General features: G+C 39.3%; 1 protein-coding gene across 2 annotated transcripts in view; it reads left to right on the top strand.

Annotated features, from left to right (window-relative positions):
• The window catches only part of LOC137261900 (C2 domain-containing protein 5-like), a 62,407-nt gene that overhangs the window by 32,426 nt on the left and 12,269 nt on the right, over positions 1 to 17,712 (top strand). For both annotated transcript variants that reach the window (XM_067799707.1, XM_067799706.1), the window contains 13 exons: positions 3,147 to 3,250; positions 4,845 to 4,953; positions 5,544 to 5,658; positions 6,157 to 6,360; positions 7,185 to 7,289; positions 7,728 to 7,817; positions 10,711 to 10,768; positions 11,325 to 11,378; positions 11,858 to 11,932; positions 12,322 to 12,384; positions 13,207 to 13,305; positions 14,439 to 14,546; positions 15,198 to 15,326. In XM_067799707.1, coding sequence (XP_067655808.1) covers positions 3,147 to 3,250; positions 4,845 to 4,953; positions 5,544 to 5,658; positions 6,157 to 6,360; positions 7,185 to 7,289; positions 7,728 to 7,817; positions 10,711 to 10,768; positions 11,325 to 11,378; positions 11,858 to 11,932; positions 12,322 to 12,384; positions 13,207 to 13,305; positions 14,439 to 14,546; positions 15,198 to 15,326 — 1,313 coding nt within the window. The remainder of the gene's footprint in view (positions 1 to 3,146; positions 3,251 to 4,844; positions 4,954 to 5,543; positions 5,659 to 6,156; positions 6,361 to 7,184; positions 7,290 to 7,727; positions 7,818 to 10,710; positions 10,769 to 11,324; positions 11,379 to 11,857; positions 11,933 to 12,321; positions 12,385 to 13,206; positions 13,306 to 14,438; positions 14,547 to 15,197; positions 15,327 to 17,712) is intronic.

Genomic DNA, 17,712 nt, shown 5'->3' with positions numbered 1-17,712 from the left:
GTTTTCCTAATAGTTGTGATTGTATTCAAAACTGTTACCATGATGACTGGTTTCCCCACATTCTCAAAAGTAAATTTGGATTAATAGTGACTAACTCCAGAGAATTCACTGTAACCCCACTCCTTTTTTCATGTTTAATCTTACAGGCCCCCCTAAGTAATTGAGGAATTACAGCAAATTTGAAGGAAGCCTCCAGGGGCATGACTTATGACACTCTTCTGCAGTGACAATCTTTTCCTAAAAATATAATTTATAGCTCCGACAACACCTCATACCTCAACACATTCAACACGGGTGGTCAAAGATGGATAATTAGAAAAATGGAAACAGTAGAAGCTAAAAACAAAACTCACCGAGACGGGCGCTCTGTCCAGTGATGCCATGTTTTGATGTGTGAGTGTCAGGACGTGACCGACAAATCACGGAACTGAGCCGAGAAATCTCTGAAGATGGCCGAGTGTGTTTCAAGTATTTCTGACATTGCTTTCGATAGGGGTGTTGTGTTTATGTTATTACTGGTAAACTACGGATATCTCAACAGTTGTTTCACGAGTGGGCTGCATTTGTTTACATTTGAGATGCAATTCCTTCAGATGTGCCGTAATTCCTTCAATTACTTAGGGGGCCTGATCAAAAGACCATGACTTGCTTAATAAAACCAGATGTTATGTTAGGCGAGTTATTTATGCTATGGTTAAGCTATCATGTACTAAAATATATAATGTTAGTCAATGTTACTATCATTACAACTAATTAGAGTGTCACTTATGTATGAAGTGATATTTTAACTTACTTTTTCTCTTTGTGTGGTTGACAACATCTCAGGTTGGAAGAATTTACAAAATCATATATGTTTTAAGTGGTATGGAAAGTAAATTCGTTTCACTAGCCTAGCAAGAATGGCCAATGTTACTGGTTTCATCAGATATTTTTCAATTTCCAGACTGGCTAGCATTCTCAAACCATTCTCATAGCCATACAAACTTCTTAGGCCCATTCTTAATACATTGTTTTGAGAATGAGGGCCCTGGTTCTTTATTTATTTTTATGTTGTCATTGTTCTGAGTCAATCTGACTGGGAAGAATTCTCCTTCTCGCCCAGTGTAGTTTGAAGTAGGGCTGCTGTTGGCCTTTTTTCTAAGGTGACACTATACAGTGTACAGAATTGTGGTCCATACATGAAAAAACATGCCACACCTTGAGTTGATGTAGGATTCCAACCCATAAGTCCAGACAAATTATGTTACTTAGTTTACAGATTTGCCATTTGTAATTTTTCAAGACTAAGAGAAAAAATAACATTAATTTTCCAGCTAGAAAAATGAAAGTCCTAATGTTTGTTTTGGTAAAAAATGTAAACTTACAACAATTGTTTACTTCATAAATTGCCAAAAGTACAATACTTTTAGTAAATTTTAGTCTTTGTAATTTTAATATGTGCAAGGGAAGGGTAAGATAATAATTGGCCTTTATACCCAGAAAGTCAGTATTACAAGAGAGCTGAGTTAAAATTTACTAACATTAGGTCCAAATCCGATTCATTGACCAGACTGGATGAACCATACACCGACAGCTATATTTTGGGATCGGGAATTATCTGTGACAATGAATAAAGTTTTCCATAACATCAATTTCGTAATCAAGTTTCTATGAAATTTGAGCAATTCATGGAAATTGATACGTACCGTTCTTTTTGCAGATAAAACAGCACATGCTGTATGATGAAAGGGGATAAACACTCACTGAACCACTTTGTATTATTTTTACACTTTGGGATCATTTGTCACAATAAAATGATTATTTATGAAAGACTCTGACATATCGCAAAAATCACAAAAACTCCACTCTCACTGTAACCAAGTTCTCCACCAGTTCTTACATGTTCACTGGATTTCATTTTGTAAACACCAAAGGATTCATTTACAAAAGCCGTAAACACAAGGATTCATTTGCTAAGGCAGTAAACACAAGGATTCATTTGCTAAAGCAGTAAACACCCAAGCATTCATTTACTAAAGCGATAGACACCAAAGGATTCATTTGCTAAAGCAGTAAACACCCAAGCTTTCATTTTGTAAACACCAAAGGATTCATTTACTAAAGCTGTAGTCACTTCAATTTCTCAAAGCCATTTTTCCAAATTCTTCAGAAAACTGTTTGCATTGTTATGGGTACATGTTCAACCATTCACAAGCCTTGGATAGATAACCATCTTCAAAATGCTCCTATATTTCAATATGCCACAGAAAATATGATGATATTCATCAGCGAAAAGATTGGTCTGTTTACCATGGTTGGTTTAGGGCTGCAACAATTCATCCAGGCCTCAGTCGGATTCGATATTTCATTCTGGACCCTCGATTCAATCATTTTAGATTTGATTCTTCATATAAGTAAAAACATGAGATTTCATGTAACTTTCATAGTTTGTTGAACAAAATATCTCACACTGAAAACTGTCTCTAAGGTTTGGTGAAAAAATCATAAATGATGTAACCTTTTTCAAACAAATAAGAGAGCACTCAATATCAACTCAAAATAGTGATAAACGGATATCGAAACTAAGGTGTCAGATTCTATTTTCGATGAATTGAACCAAATCATTGCAGCACTACCTTGGTTACCCCCTATATTATATATTCAATATGAATATATAAGGTCTGGGATGAGCAGTGCGAAGGAATATATTCAGACAAATGATGTCAGGAACAGCAGGGAAATTAGGGAAACATGAATTATCTCATAGACCCTTCTCCTTTTTCTGTTCCTATGTGGACAAATCAGTCAACCACAACTCCACCATCTAACCTGCACAACATTTGCCAAATTTATGTTATTAAACTATATCTTTAGTTATTATGATATATTTCAGATGGTGTTGATAGACAATGTACCCATTAAATGTTGTTCAATTACATCAACTTTTTTGAGAGATTGTATACTGATTTAGTGATATCAATCACTGGATTGTCTGGTTTATTTTATTATTTACAGAAACCTGTCACACAGCTTGTGTATTGTTGATTGTGGCATTGAAAATCAAAACAAATAAAATCATTTGATATTCTGTTGAAATGATGATAGTCTTGAGTGAGATCATATTCAAGGATAATTATTCATGATAACGGTGATGTTCTGTTACCTAGGCAACAGTCTGACAGGAAGTAGTGGCAGCGGTAGTGGAGCTGGGAGTGGAACACGTTTCACACACTCACGGACGTGTATTCAGCAACAGAACATTGACATGCTGGTGAGACAGGTTGAAACACTGGTGGCTGACATCACACTGGTGGCTGACATCACACCTCAAACACTGAAACACCATTTTGAGCTTGTGGCTACTTGATACTATTAACACAATCTGATGTATAAAAGGGTATGCATTCAAGAAGCAGTGAGTCTAACTATGTTCTGGATGTCCAATGTTTGAAAAGCTTCCATTGTATTTTGAAGGAATCATTATCAAAGCCTTTTTCAAAATTGTAAACAATAAGTCACTGTGGTCTGTATCTGATTGGTTGAAAAACATGATCAAATGGTATTTGATTCCCCGGAAACTGCAAGACTGTTCACTGCATATTGATACATAGATACATCACCAACAATTGTTTTGTTGTGTCATCAATAGTGGTGACGTCATTCAAGTCACATTGTGACGTAAAGCCAGAATGACGTCTGGTTTACTTTTTTGTTTACAATGTCGATAAACATCATGACTATGGTGTTTGCCAATTTCTGGGTGTTATTGTGTATTTGAAGCACAGGAATATTTCATTTGAAACCTCCGGCTGAAGCTGTTGGTTCCAAATGTATTCCCAAATGTTTATCTCCTAATTTCATGTTTGTGGTACTTGTTGGTCTCCACATTGAAATTGTGGTATTTAGGAGATAAACATCATGTGTTGGCCAATTTCCGGGTGTTATTGAGTATTTGAAGCACGGGAATGCATTTGGAACCGACGGCGTCAGCCGGAGGTTTCAAATGAAATATTCCCGTGCTTCAAATACTCAATAACTCCCCGAAATTTGCCAACACATGATGTTTATCGACATTGTAAACAAAAAAGTAAACCAAAGGGGTTTTACTGTCTGCACTCGTTTACATCGAGTATGAGTACAGCAGTAAAGTGTCATCAGCTGGACGTTTCAGCTGGTTCCCATGGTAACGTCTGGAGTTTGTGACGCTCATTTGTGACGTCATTCTAACTTTACGTCACAATATGATTTGAATGATGTCACCACTGTTGATGACACAACAAAACAATTGTTTACGTGTAAATACGCAGTGAATAGTCTTACAGTTTCCGGGAATCTGATACCATTTGATCATGTTTTTCAACCAATCAGATTACAGAGCACAGTGACTTTTGGTTTACAATGTGGGGATAAACACTTTCCAGCAAAATCTGAGCAGACTGTAAGGCTGTAATGATCTGGGTTACAATGTATCTTCAGCAGCCTGGGCTTTATTGTAATATGTAACAGGATCAAGTGATCAGGCTCTCTGACTTGACTGACACATGAGAATTGTATCCCAGCTATGGGGATCAATACTCATGCTGTTGATCACTGGATTGCCTGATCCAGACATATAGCTGGAATATTGCTGATTGTGGCTTTAAGCAACAGACTATGAAAGGCTTTACACAACAAACTATCAAACATATTTGGGTAAATACTTTGGGACATTGTCTTCCATAGGTTCAGTTTCAATCTGGCTTGAATGGCACAAAGATGCTAGGTTTTAGGTTCAAATTTGATATGGCCATTATACATTAATCTGTAACATGTTTTGAAATGGCCCCAGGTAGCTCCATGACTGATCATAATGCATTGTTTTTCAGGAATTCCCATTCTTCACAATGAGATCCCTGCCTGTGGGGTTCATCGTCCATCTTGGTGGCGTTGTGTCCGCTAGATCAGTCAAACTGCTGGACAAGATACACAACCCTGGTCAGTACACTAAAATGACCTGTCTGGTGTAAAAAAGTCTATTGTCTGTTTGGGTTCAAATGAGAATGATGAACAATTAGAAATAGAGATAAGTTCACAAAATATGAACACACATGGTCCTGAAACCTGTGCACCCAACAGGATCTGAAATCTGACATTTCATGATCAACTATTGAAAAGGCTGTTTATGCAAACTATTACCTAATACTGTGGTATTGTCATACTTTACAGTGAGGGATGGCAAACAGCTGTTGGAACAGCACCAGCACACATTCAGGTGCAGGTCAGCACAGCCAGGTGAGATGACCCCAGCTGGTCAGGTTCTGTTCCATCAGCTGCTTGTCACACCCACATTGCAAGCACATCCTCACAGATACCCACTTTACATCTGGGTGAATGTGGATTTAAGTGTCTTGTCCAAGGATACTATGGAAATAAGCCTATCTTGGGAACCAAACCTTCTGCCACCACCGGGAATCGAACCCAAGACTTCAACGTGATAGGCAGATGCTTTACCACTGCACTATTGTATTCCACAGTGCACCATGTTGCCAGTTCAGTTTCAGTTTGCTAGTTGTCTCTTATTTCAGAGGAGCCAGAGACGAGGGACACATGGTGGACGGAAATCAGAACAGAAATTCGTTCACATGCACGTGCCATGGGCTGCCATGCTGTCATTGGATATGTGGAACAGACCTCCATATGGTAATATGATCTTCTGTCTTCAGTTATCTAATATGATCTTTTGACCTTGATATTGTAACATGATCTCTGGACCTCAATACTCTAACATGATCTTCTGACCTTGATATTGTAACTTGATCTTCAGACCTTGACATTGTAACATGATACTCTGACCTTGATATTGATGTCAATAATCTAACATCTCCTGATATTGGTATTGCAACATGATCTCTGGACCTCGATACTGTAACATGATCTCTGGACCTCGATACTCTAACATGATCTTCTGACCTTGACATTGTAACATGATACTCTGACCTTGATATTGATTTCAATAATCTAACATGATCTCCTGATATTAGTATTGCAACATGATCTCTTGACCTTGATGTTGCAACATGATCTTCTGACTTTGATACTGAGATAATGATGATGACGTCATACGTCAGTATGGCTACATGGTCGGACACTCAGCTTATAAACTGGTCACAACTTGATGTGGTTCTGTTTGCCCTTCAGTGATGAGATCATCATCTTGTCAGCTAGTGGAACAGCAGCCAGAGTCAACCTGAGCGCCGAACCCCCTGCCTCCATTGCCCGGTCCAATACACCATTGACATCTTCCCTGGAGCGTTGTCAGGGAGACAAAGACAAGAAGCTCTTTGTGGACATCAATCTGGCCAACCAGCTAGCGCAGAACAGACTGTCTCCATGTGTTGATGGGTGAGTCCATTCACAGAGATTATCTATTCCATCTCAGAGGCTAACTTGTTGGCTTGATTTCATAACGCATGGCTATGAATTCGGGCTGCACAATATTACTGGTATATTGCAGTGCGCTTTTCAAACAGTACGTGGGAGGGGGGCCATATGAAGGACATATTTCAGTATGTTGTGATTATCTTTATGGTTTAAATAAAAATCTACACATACTTTCATGCACAACAGGTGTTTTCCTTCATTATTAAATGACAAAACAGCATACCATAATATCATAAATTGTATGAAAATAAAAAATAACATCCATGGTTACGCATCCTAATTTTGAGATTGCTGTTGTCAGAACCGTAAGATATATATTTAGACTTATGATGTATCGAATAGGATTGATATTTAAGAAATACAGTTTGTTCTACCACCATGTATAGTGTATTAAAGCACGCTTTCGCCCTGAACTATTATAGTTAAAGAGTCCTCGTGCTTTAACTATAATAGTTCAGAGTGAAAGTGTGCTTTATTACACTATGCATGGTGGTAATTAAGAATCCTCGCACAGGGCTAACTGATGCTCTGTTCTTTTGAAGTGTCAGCCCCCTATGTTAAGACAAATGTTACTAGAAAAACAAATGATGAACAGTTTGATGACGGTTTATGTTTGCGTTAAACATCTTCTCTAGGATTGATATGTATGATTAGTGTCACTCACTGCCAAACACTTAAGGTATATATGTCACAATACGTATCTCTATACAGGCACCTGAATTGCACTATATTGCAATGCAGTTTATTTAGCAATACACAGCACTACCATGAATGCTCTGTTTCAGGGGAGAGGATGCCTTGTCTTCACATGACTGCGGTGTCTGTCACATTCCCTACAAGAGCACCACCCTCCCCTTCAGCGTCACCCTCTCTCCTTGTGTGCTGTGCAGGTATGATCATGTCGCAGAACCTGTGAAGATCCTGGCTAGAATTGATCTTCAGTAACCCTTGTTATAAGAGGCAACTAACAGGATCGGATGGTCAGGCTTGCTGACTCGGTTGGCACATGTCATCACATCCCAGTTGTGTTGATCAATAGTAATGTTGTTGATCACAGGGTTGTCTAGTCCAGATCTGAATATTTACCGACTGCCACTGTGTTGCAGGAATATTGCAGTGTGGCATGAAACTCAAGTAACTCACTCACCCATGTCACAAAACAAATCTGTAATTTGATATGGATGTAACTGATATTGTAAGTGATATTTTTTGTGGAATACTTTATGTATAAATGATGCAAACACCTTTTGATATCTTGGCAAAAGAAATACCTCACACTTTGGTTTCTTCTTGATTTATGAAACCGTACTATTCTATGTGGTTTCCAGACAGAAGAAGGTTCCCGATATTTTGTTCACAACAATCGATCCCCCTCCAGAGATCCTGACATGGGGCAAGGGGAGCCTGGTCCAAGCAAGGTGAGATGGGCGTTCAGGAAGTACAGTCACACCTAGATATTCCACTCCAAGTTAAACCACTTGGGAAAGCTTTTTATTAGCATGACTATATTAACTGATCTAGGGCAAATATGTCTTTTTGAAAATAAAACATTGTGCTTATTTTGATAATCTTCATCATGCCTAATACATTACATGCATATTAAATAAGTTTGCCCATGTGGTGTAAGTTGTTTAATCGTCCTCATGATGGTAGTTAGATAAATAAGCTCAGTTCATTTAAATCACTAGCTATATAGCCATGAGTTGCCAGAACGGATTTCCTCTCAACATAATTCCCTGGATATACCGCCAAACTGGTATACTGCCATGAGTCGCCAGAACGGATTTCCTCTCAACATAATTCCCTGGATATACTGCCAAACTGGTATACTGCCATGAGTCGCCAGAACGGATTTCCTCTCAACATAATGCCCTGGATATACTGCCAAACTGGTATACTGCCATGAGTCGCCAGAACGGATTTCCTCTCAACATAATTCCCTGGATATACTGCCAAACTGGTATACTGCCATGAGTCGCCAGAACGGATTTCCTCTCAACATAATGCCCTGGATATACTGCCAAACTGGTATACTGCCATGAGTCGCCAGAACGGATTTCCTCTCAACATAATGCCCTGGATATACTGCCAAACTGGTATACTGCCATGAGTCGCCAGAACGGATTTCCTCTCAACATAATTCCCTGGATATACCCTTAAACTGGTATACTGCCATGAGTCGCCAGAACGGATTTCCTCTCAACATAATTCCCTGGATATACTGCCAAACTGGTATACTGCCATGAGTCGCCAGAACGGATTTCCTCTCTACATAATTCCCTGGATATACCCTTAAACTGGTATACTGCCATGAGTCGCCAGAACGGATTTCCTCTCAACATAATTCCCTGGATATACCCTTAAACTGGTATACTGCCATGAGTTGCCAGAACGGATTTCCTCTCTACATAATTCCCTGGATATACCCTTAAACTGGTATACTGCCATGAGTCGCCAGAACGGATTTCCTCTCAACATAATTCCCTGGATATACCCTTAAACTGGTATACTGCCATGAGTTGCCAGAACGGATTTCCTCTCTACATAATTCCCTGGATATACTGCCAAACTGGTATACTGCCATGAGTTGCCAGAACGGATTTCCTCTCTACATAATTCCCTGGATATACCCTTAAACTGGTATACTGCCATGAGTTGCCAGAACGGAATTTCTTGGATTTTCTCGAATTATCATGCCAGTGCCATGCTTTTGATGACACATGCTCCAATTCCCCGAATATAATGCTTGGCTAAAAATTTGACAAAATCCATTGCATTTTGGTGAAATGCAAGAGTTAATACTTTTTTTCTTTTCGAAATCAGAACAATAGAGTATTTTTCTAAAAAAATGTTTTTCTAAATACATATACATGTTTCATATTTGGAGCTAGAATAATCCTCTTGTTATCAAAACAGCTTTCTGAAGTGATGTTAATTGGTGTATTCATTGCCAAGTTGATTTGCTATATGAGGATTATGTTAGATGATTTCATTTTGTCATAACACATACCGCCTTGAATATACTGCCAAAATTTGTTTGGATGGATGCGGCAGTATATATACTGGTTTAACTGTATATTGTGTCATCATGCACTCACAAATTAGGTATGATGCATGGCTGTTTACACCACTATCAGCAATACACCATCTATATGACAGCAGTCTGGAAATATTGGAGTCACGACCAGAAACCCCCTGTTATAACAAGCACTGGGGTGCAAATTCCTAGCCTGTCTCAAAAGCCCCTCAACCAAAAGCACCTCTGTGATCATATGCATGTGTTGGGTGTAAGTTATAGTCCAGGTGTAAGTTAAAAATGTGCACCCAGGTGTAACATTAAACCAGTATGCATATCTTAGATGTAGCTGTAGTTCCGCCAGGTGTTGTGCTGTACCCAGCAGATGTAGGCCAGAAGTAATGGTAGTCATATATCGATATTGTAGATGAAAGTTCTGCAGAAACTGTACTTGGAGAAAGCACAAACCCTGTGACTCCCCTGGTCTTAGAAGATTTAGATTCAAGTGAACTGACATTTTCAAGATTTCTCTGCATTTTCTTGGTGGTTTAAAAAGGGTCAAAACTTGAAAAATAGCACCCTTAGCCTCATCATAAATCCATTAGGTTGGGTGTAGTAATGCCTAGTGACACTTAGTTGACATTGTGCATGATATGTAACAGCAGGGCACTTCTAAACCTGACTCGGTGTGTTATGCCTGATGTGTATTACGCTTGATGTTAGCTACACCTGACTGGACATTGAAAAATGACCAAAACCCCTCACTTTGTGTATTAATGGGAAAATACGATTGAAGACAAGAAATGTATAATGACATGAGAAATGTTACTGCTTCATAATATGATTCCATATAATATGGGAAAACCTGAGTTTGGTTGTGTGGAAAATGTTGGTTTTTGCAAAATACCAATTTCCTTCATGGCTTCCTCCATTCCCCTTGCATTGATGTGATGAAATACTTTAAATTCTTTATCAAATAACTGAGATCAATGAGAAAAGGTAATTTTATTGTACAAAATATACATTTTATCCTAAGAGTACTGTATAAAATATATAAGGGCAGTGAGAAATTTATGTTCTTTTATGGTATACATAAATCAAATTGGTGATTGGCATTTGTCTAGATTCCACTTGTAACATCACTTTTTACATCACTGGTAATTTTTACATCATGGTATATTTCAGTCAGTCAGGGTCAATTAATCGAACCTTTGTTTTTGCCATCTTGTAATGCTTTTGAATTTTAAAAATTAGTAAGCAGTTTTCTTTAATGAAAATCTTTACAATATTTGCAGAATATGTAGAGTTCGAACAAAGACGAAAGGGGAAACAAGTGCCAAAGAAGTCAGTGATGTGAGTATGGTCGCTGTTTATGTTGTCAAACTATTGTGGTGGCACTGTCGCCATTTTGTTGTCCTGCTTTGATTACGTGAGATGAGTAAAGACTTTAAACAACAATTGGGTATACTTGTACATGTGACTAGTGAAATTTCACTCATAAGGGATGTTGCATGAGTAATTTTTATTGTTAATGTGCAGTAATTGAGAGAACCGCACAATACAACAATGTGTATGAGTGACAAAACTGCCTCGTTGTAGTTGTAGTTGTTGTAGTTGTGTCAGCTCTACAATCCAGCAGGCTGTCTAGACCATGTTATTTCTTCAGTCCCGATGACTCTGGGTTTAGACAGCTTCCGCTGAATTTCAACTATTTATTTCATCTTTGTTCTCTAATTGTATTTGTTTCAGTATGTATTTGTCTCATAGAGGATTCATTGTAGCCCTACTCATGAGCTGGCCAGAGACATTATAATTATCTGTAGTTTAATGAACCTACTTCATCAGAATTCCTGAACAATATTGTGACACATTTGAGTTTGTATATTCATAATTTGCCATCTTCTTGCAGTGTCTACCATTTATGGAATATGAGCTTCATAGTCAGTTAATGAATAAGTTAAAGGTGAGTTTTCCCATGAATGGGTATTTGATGGTAACAATGTCTTCCAGTAGTTCTTCTTGCATTTGTAACCACAAGGGTCACTGTGACCTCAATAATTGTGGTGAATTGTACCTTGATCATATGGATAGGGGTCACATCTCCGACCTCTTGTTTATATAGTTCTTGGATTTGTAACCAGCAGGGTCACACTGACCTAATTGTGAAGCATTGTACCTTGATCATATTGATTGATGCTCACACCTTCGACCTCTTGTTTAGGTAGTTCTGGGATGTGTAACTAGCAGGGTCACTGTGACTTAATTGTGGAGCATTGTACCTTGATCATACAGATTGATGCTTACGCAGTGGTGCTTACATCTTCAACCTCTTGTTTATATAGTTCTTAGATTTAAAACCAGCAGGGTCACAATGACCTGATTGTGGAACATTTAATTGTGACATTGCCCAATGTGAGCTTAATCACTGACTTTTTGCTTCAGATGAAGGGCATGAATGGCTTGTTTGGTCTGAAGATAGAGGTGTGTGTTGGAGACACCATGATAGTGGCCGTGGGGGTGAGTAGAAATCAGATTATATTCTTGATTATATTCTTCTTTTCTCCATCTCCATTATAATCGCCCATCGTTCGCCACAAATCCTCTGATAGTCAAGAGTAGGTTTTGTTTCTGAATCCCAACATCACTGCTGACTGCGTTGCTAAGTTGAGTCATGTCATTGTATCTCAACAGCATTGATTCATGCTTATGATGTTGATCACTGGACTGTCTGGTCCAGAGTCAATTATTTATAGACTGGTGCCATATAGCTGGAATATTGCTTATTGATTTGGTAGTTATTGAGTGACTTGCCATGACTGTCATTGTCTTCTAAAAGCATAATGACACGTTACTGTATACTACTAGGCTGATGTCTCATTGTTCTCTGACTGGCTGCTTTGTTGCAGACTGCCACTGCCACCTACTTGGGCCCCCTGCCTCCTCCTCCGATACCTAAGGTGTCTAATCAGGTAAGAAGGCTCCCACACTCTCAGATTGGAAGTGTCTCAGTTTTCTGATATCAGATAACAGTTGTCGAAGGAATCTCACTTTTGTAAAAAAAATCGACGGCAATCATTTCATCCTTCACATGACCACTCTAGAAAATGTACATCATTATGGAGATGATCCGGTAGCTCATTGTCACAGACAGTTTTTCATACATGTTCATACAATGTAGACACAACACATTTTAACTTGCAAACTGCCGCCAAACTTTGTTGCTTGAAACAAGTATGTGTTCAGCCTGCTGTTTGCTCATTTATGAAGGTTTGTTTTAAAACGTTCCTCAGTTAGGTTATGTGTTTTATTTCCTGATGTCATGCCAGACGGAGTAGTTATTACTGGCAAACAAGGATAAGTTGGACACGTTTATGAGAATTAGGTGGTCCATGATAATGAGCAAACCCGTTTGGTTGGTGAAGGATAGTGCAGATAGCACAGATGTAGGCAACTGCCTGTGCAGTGCATGACAATGAAATTGATTCCACGTATAGCTGTACATCTTTGTCATATGACATGCTTCATCCTTCACACTTTACTTAATCGTGGGCAACTTGGGGCCCCTTCACTCACAATGGCAAGCTCCAGTCGGCTCCACTCATTCATGCTAACATGGGTCAGTTGTCAGGTCAACTTACCTTTGTTTGCCAGTAGGTTTCTTTATTTTGAAGCTTCAGTGTCTAGCATCTCAAGTACACTTTCAGTGTATTGTACTGGTGGTTAACATGTCAAAATTTGTCCTCTATTCTTTGAATGAGATGGCTTGATATGACTAAAATCTTCCCTTCCAGACATCAATGAAGGGTGAGAGCGCAACCTTCATGGAGCTGCAGAAGAAGATAATGGACACGATGCAGAGAAACAGAGAGCGATTCTGTTTGGATATCATGGTAAGTCGGTCTTGTTAACAATCTGTCACCGTGTGATGAACAGTCAAGCATGTCCCCAGCACCCAATTACACAGATTACGAAACTGGGATCCAGCATCCCTCGGCAACAATAGCTTGTTAATGCTTCCAATCACTGGATTATCTATTATGTGTCTTGCATCATTATATGGCTAAAATGTTGCTGTGTTTGGAAGGTGTTTTTCAGATTGTTTTGGGCCCCATGTACACTTCATAAATTGCCAAAAGTAAAATACGAAGAGTATTTAAAAGGAATAATACTTTTAGTGGTGCTTTGTTTTTTATCCCCTCCAGCCTTTAGGTTTTACGAGGACAGAAATCTGTCAAACAAAAACTATAAAATTGACTCACAGTCTGTCGGTCTTCAAAACAGGAATCTATGTCATGATGCAGAGTCACAGGAGGACCATGCGCCCGCCATAGTGACAGCTCATGATAATGAAGCCGGAATGATCAGTGTCAGTGTCTTGCCTGGTTAATGGATTGTTACCTCAACTTGTTACAAGCTGTCAGAGCTGCTAAGTGATGCTTAGTTGGGTTTAAATTCAGTTTAGATCGTTAATACTTGGATCCCATTTGACACGGTGAAGTAGTCTACGATTTTCAATACGATCTTTAAGGCATTGTGGATTATTGTGGCTTACGGTGTTACTGTTCACATTGTCTATGGGCATCTTGCGATTCCCCTGGGGACAGGCCGAGGCAAACCTGCATGGAGGCTGCACAGAAATCATACAGAGATCTTACGGAGGCCCCATGGTGATCATGTGATAGCTGTGTGGATATCCCTTGATCCTATTATCCTTTAGATTAAAAAAAATAGTGCATTTACTGCATGATCACTGTGTGGCCTCCATGCAGTGCCCGTACAGTGCCACCTATGGGCTTATGACAAAATCGTAGAAGCTACAGCATCCATAGATTCATACAGTAATCGTCTGGTCTTCATCTGCACTGATATGAAACAACAGATGGTTTACAGATGCCATAGACCCATCACAGGCCAAATGTAAACCAGACATAAATTTCCAGAAAGGGCAAGTTTATACTGAACTGAGTCAATTCACCTCCTAATTCAGGTACCTAATTGTCAGTGGTTGTGTGTTTTACCCCAGGACAGCCAGGGTCAGCCCAGTCCACGCAGCATGGCCACTGATGAGAGTGAAGATGACCAGTCTGATATGGAGCTGTCCATTGGCAACAAGGAAACATTCGTGCTTGAGGTAAGTGAACTGGTAGTGATATATTCCTGCTAGTCAAGACCAATATTCAGCAGTAGGTTAAAAATTATCTGAACTGAAACAGTGTATTCTGTTTGCGTCTTGGTGGGTGAGTTAGTTTGGCACCGATTTTAGCAATATTCCAGCAATATCACATAGGAAGACACCAAAAGCTATACTTTGAAACATCTCACAATATTTTCCCAATTTGCTTGCCAAGGGCATAATGGTTTGAATCCTACAAAAATCCTCTGGGATGTAGAAAGTCCCAAAATTCACAGTGAATAAGAACACTGACTCAGATACCATCAGAAAAAACAGTCATTGAGTCACATGTAGTTCTATGAACTGACCTGAAAAATAGAAAGAAACTTACTATCAAACATATTATTGTTGATTTGAACAATGCAACAAAAGTATCAGTTTCAGATATGAGAACAGCCCAATGGTTGAGGCATTTTCCAGTCATGTCAAAGATTTGGGTTCGATTCCCCACGTGGGTGCAATATGTGTCCTTGTAGGAAATCTCACTTTTGAACATAATCATGATATTTATTTTCTAGTTTACCTGTCAAAGGTATTCTGTTGTAAATGCTAGATAGTTCTGTGACACTGGACCACAGGATCATCTCCATAATGATGTACATTTTCTAGATTGATGATGTGAAGGACGAAATGATTGCCGCCATGTTGCATGACATCCCTCCACCAGATGGCATCGAAACATGTAACACGCTCATTCCTCCCAGCGTTGCCCGCGACAACATCACCACAAACCTGCAGGTGAGTGAGGAAGGATGTATTGCCACATCAGCAATCCCCAAACCATTTTCCGTGGATAATCACATCCAAGAAGTCATTGCTTCAGTGGGAGTAGCCAGTCATGATGTGACTACTCATCAGGGGTGTCACAATACATAAGCCTCACCATATCATACGTATCTTGATACTGAGGTCAGGTTATGATACATATTTGACATTTTTTGCATAACAGGCAGCCATTATCCACTTGTCTGATCCTGAAACCATAGTTCACTGAAGACCGGTAGACAACTAGTCCCAAGCAATTTCTGTTATAAGTAGAGGTTATTAGAGAAAGGACAACTACCTATGAGACAAGTACCCATCACTCACTCTCAGCAAGTCATGTTTGCTGTTTTGTGTGAAAAAATACAAGAGACAAATGTTTTAAGACTCAAAATAATAATTGATATATGTAAGAAAAATGATTCAATATAAAATCAAATGAATTGTGTGTTGTATCGTGCAAAGCTCGCTGACGATGCACCAATGCATCAATGAATCAGGACGTCCCCAGTCATCATAACATCTAGGGATGCCATGGTACATTGATACATCAATACATTGATACTGTTTCTTAGAAGATATAATTATTGATGCATTCAAAACAGTATCAATATTTAGTTTTGAAAGTATGAAAGTTTTGAAAATATGCTCATGGAAATACTAAGGGAACGCATGAAACAGCTGTGTCTTAATCTTTGAATCAGTAAGAGAAAAGTTCATACAGATGAAAAGGCCTTTGTCAAGTGATGAAAATCAATATCGGAAGTGTCCCCCATGTCTCTGGAGAACAGCTTTGCATCGTTGTGGCATGCTGCGAATGAGTGTAAGGATGGTACCAATCGGAATTCTTCCTGGAGAGCCATGAAAAGATCATCCAAATTGTTGGGTTGAACAGGTCTGTCCCGAACATTGCGGCCAAGAACATCCCAAAGATGTTCGATGGGGTTAAGGTCAGGACTTTTAGTCGGTCATTGCAACACCCAGACACCTGCAGCCCTCAGTCTGTCCCGACAAACATGAGCGATGTGAGGGCAGGCATTGTCATGCTGGAACTCGAACATTCGACCTGCAGTACGCGCAAAGGCGATCACAATCGGGTTCAAGATCTTGCTGTGATATCGTATACCTGTTATCCTGCCATCAACACGCACAAGATCTGTTTTGTGGTTAAAGGTAAACCTGCCCCCCCCCACCATAATTGAGCCCTCTTCTTAACGATCATGCTGTTTGATAGTGCAGGCACGGTGATGTTCCCCAACGCGTCTCCAAACTCGAATTCGACTGTCTAGTGTCTAGTGTCTAGTGTCTAGTGTGTACCTGCTCTCATCACTGAACATGGTGTTTCTCCATTGACGTACGGTTCTTCCTCCATGGTTCCGTGCCCACTGCAGTCTCAAGCGCTTGTTTTACTCAGTCATGTTGATTCCAACCAATGGATGGCGGCTTTTTAGATCAGCCAATTTAAGATGATTACGCACTGTACATGAACAAATTCTGACGTTTGTTCTTCGCCTGAATTCCATATTGATTTTGGAGGAGGATTTGAACCTGTCTCACAGAGCAATAAGGCGTAGGGTTCGGTCATCCCGTGGGGTGGTTTTCTTTTTCCGTCCCCGACCACGCCTCATTTTGACATCACCAGTCGCTCTATAGAGATTCCAAAGTCTGGATATCACGCTAACAGACTTGTGAAATGTTGTTGCAACCTGTCGTAATGAGCTTCCACCATTAACCATTCCAATTGCCTCCCATTTCTGTGCCAAAGTTAAGTACTGTCTTGCCATGTTAACAATGTTTTTAACCGTTGTGTTTGACAGTGCACATACATGTAACGTGTCAATCTAAGTGCATGTAACTTCAGGAGCATGTAGTGCACATGCATGGAAAGCATTGTGGTGAGTTTGAGTGAACTGCTCTTCACGAAAGCGATAATACACGGCACTGAAGTTAGTAAACAGAAATTTTTAATTGCCCTAAGAAACATGCATTCCCTTAAATTTTTCCATGAGTATATATTTATGTATCATTTATTTTTGGCAATTGTAACATGTTGTTTGATGTTCTGAGAGTTAAACTTGATTATTTTTCATGCCCAAAGATGGGGAAAATACATTTTTTTGATATCTGAGAATCCAAAATGTTGATGTTTTCATGGACAGTTATGAAGTATGAAATATTAATGTCTACAATGGGAATAAAGTTTTCAAATAATGCCACGAAAACAGGTATCATGATATGTATTGAATCATGAAACTCATGTATTGTGACATCCCCAATGACATCACACTTGGATGACAGCAGCTTACTTCTTTGTACTCAAGACACTGTTTGGTACTATGTACAAACTAAATTGTTTGAGATA

Source organism: Haliotis asinina, chromosome 14 (genome assembly GCF_037392515.1).
Source record: "Haliotis asinina isolate JCU_RB_2024 chromosome 14, JCU_Hal_asi_v2, whole genome shotgun sequence".
Classification (NCBI taxonomy): domain Eukaryota; kingdom Metazoa; phylum Mollusca; class Gastropoda; order Lepetellida; family Haliotidae; genus Haliotis; species Haliotis asinina.
The sequence above is the reverse complement of the archived record's forward strand: the minus strand, read 5'-3'. Positions and strand labels throughout refer to the sequence as shown.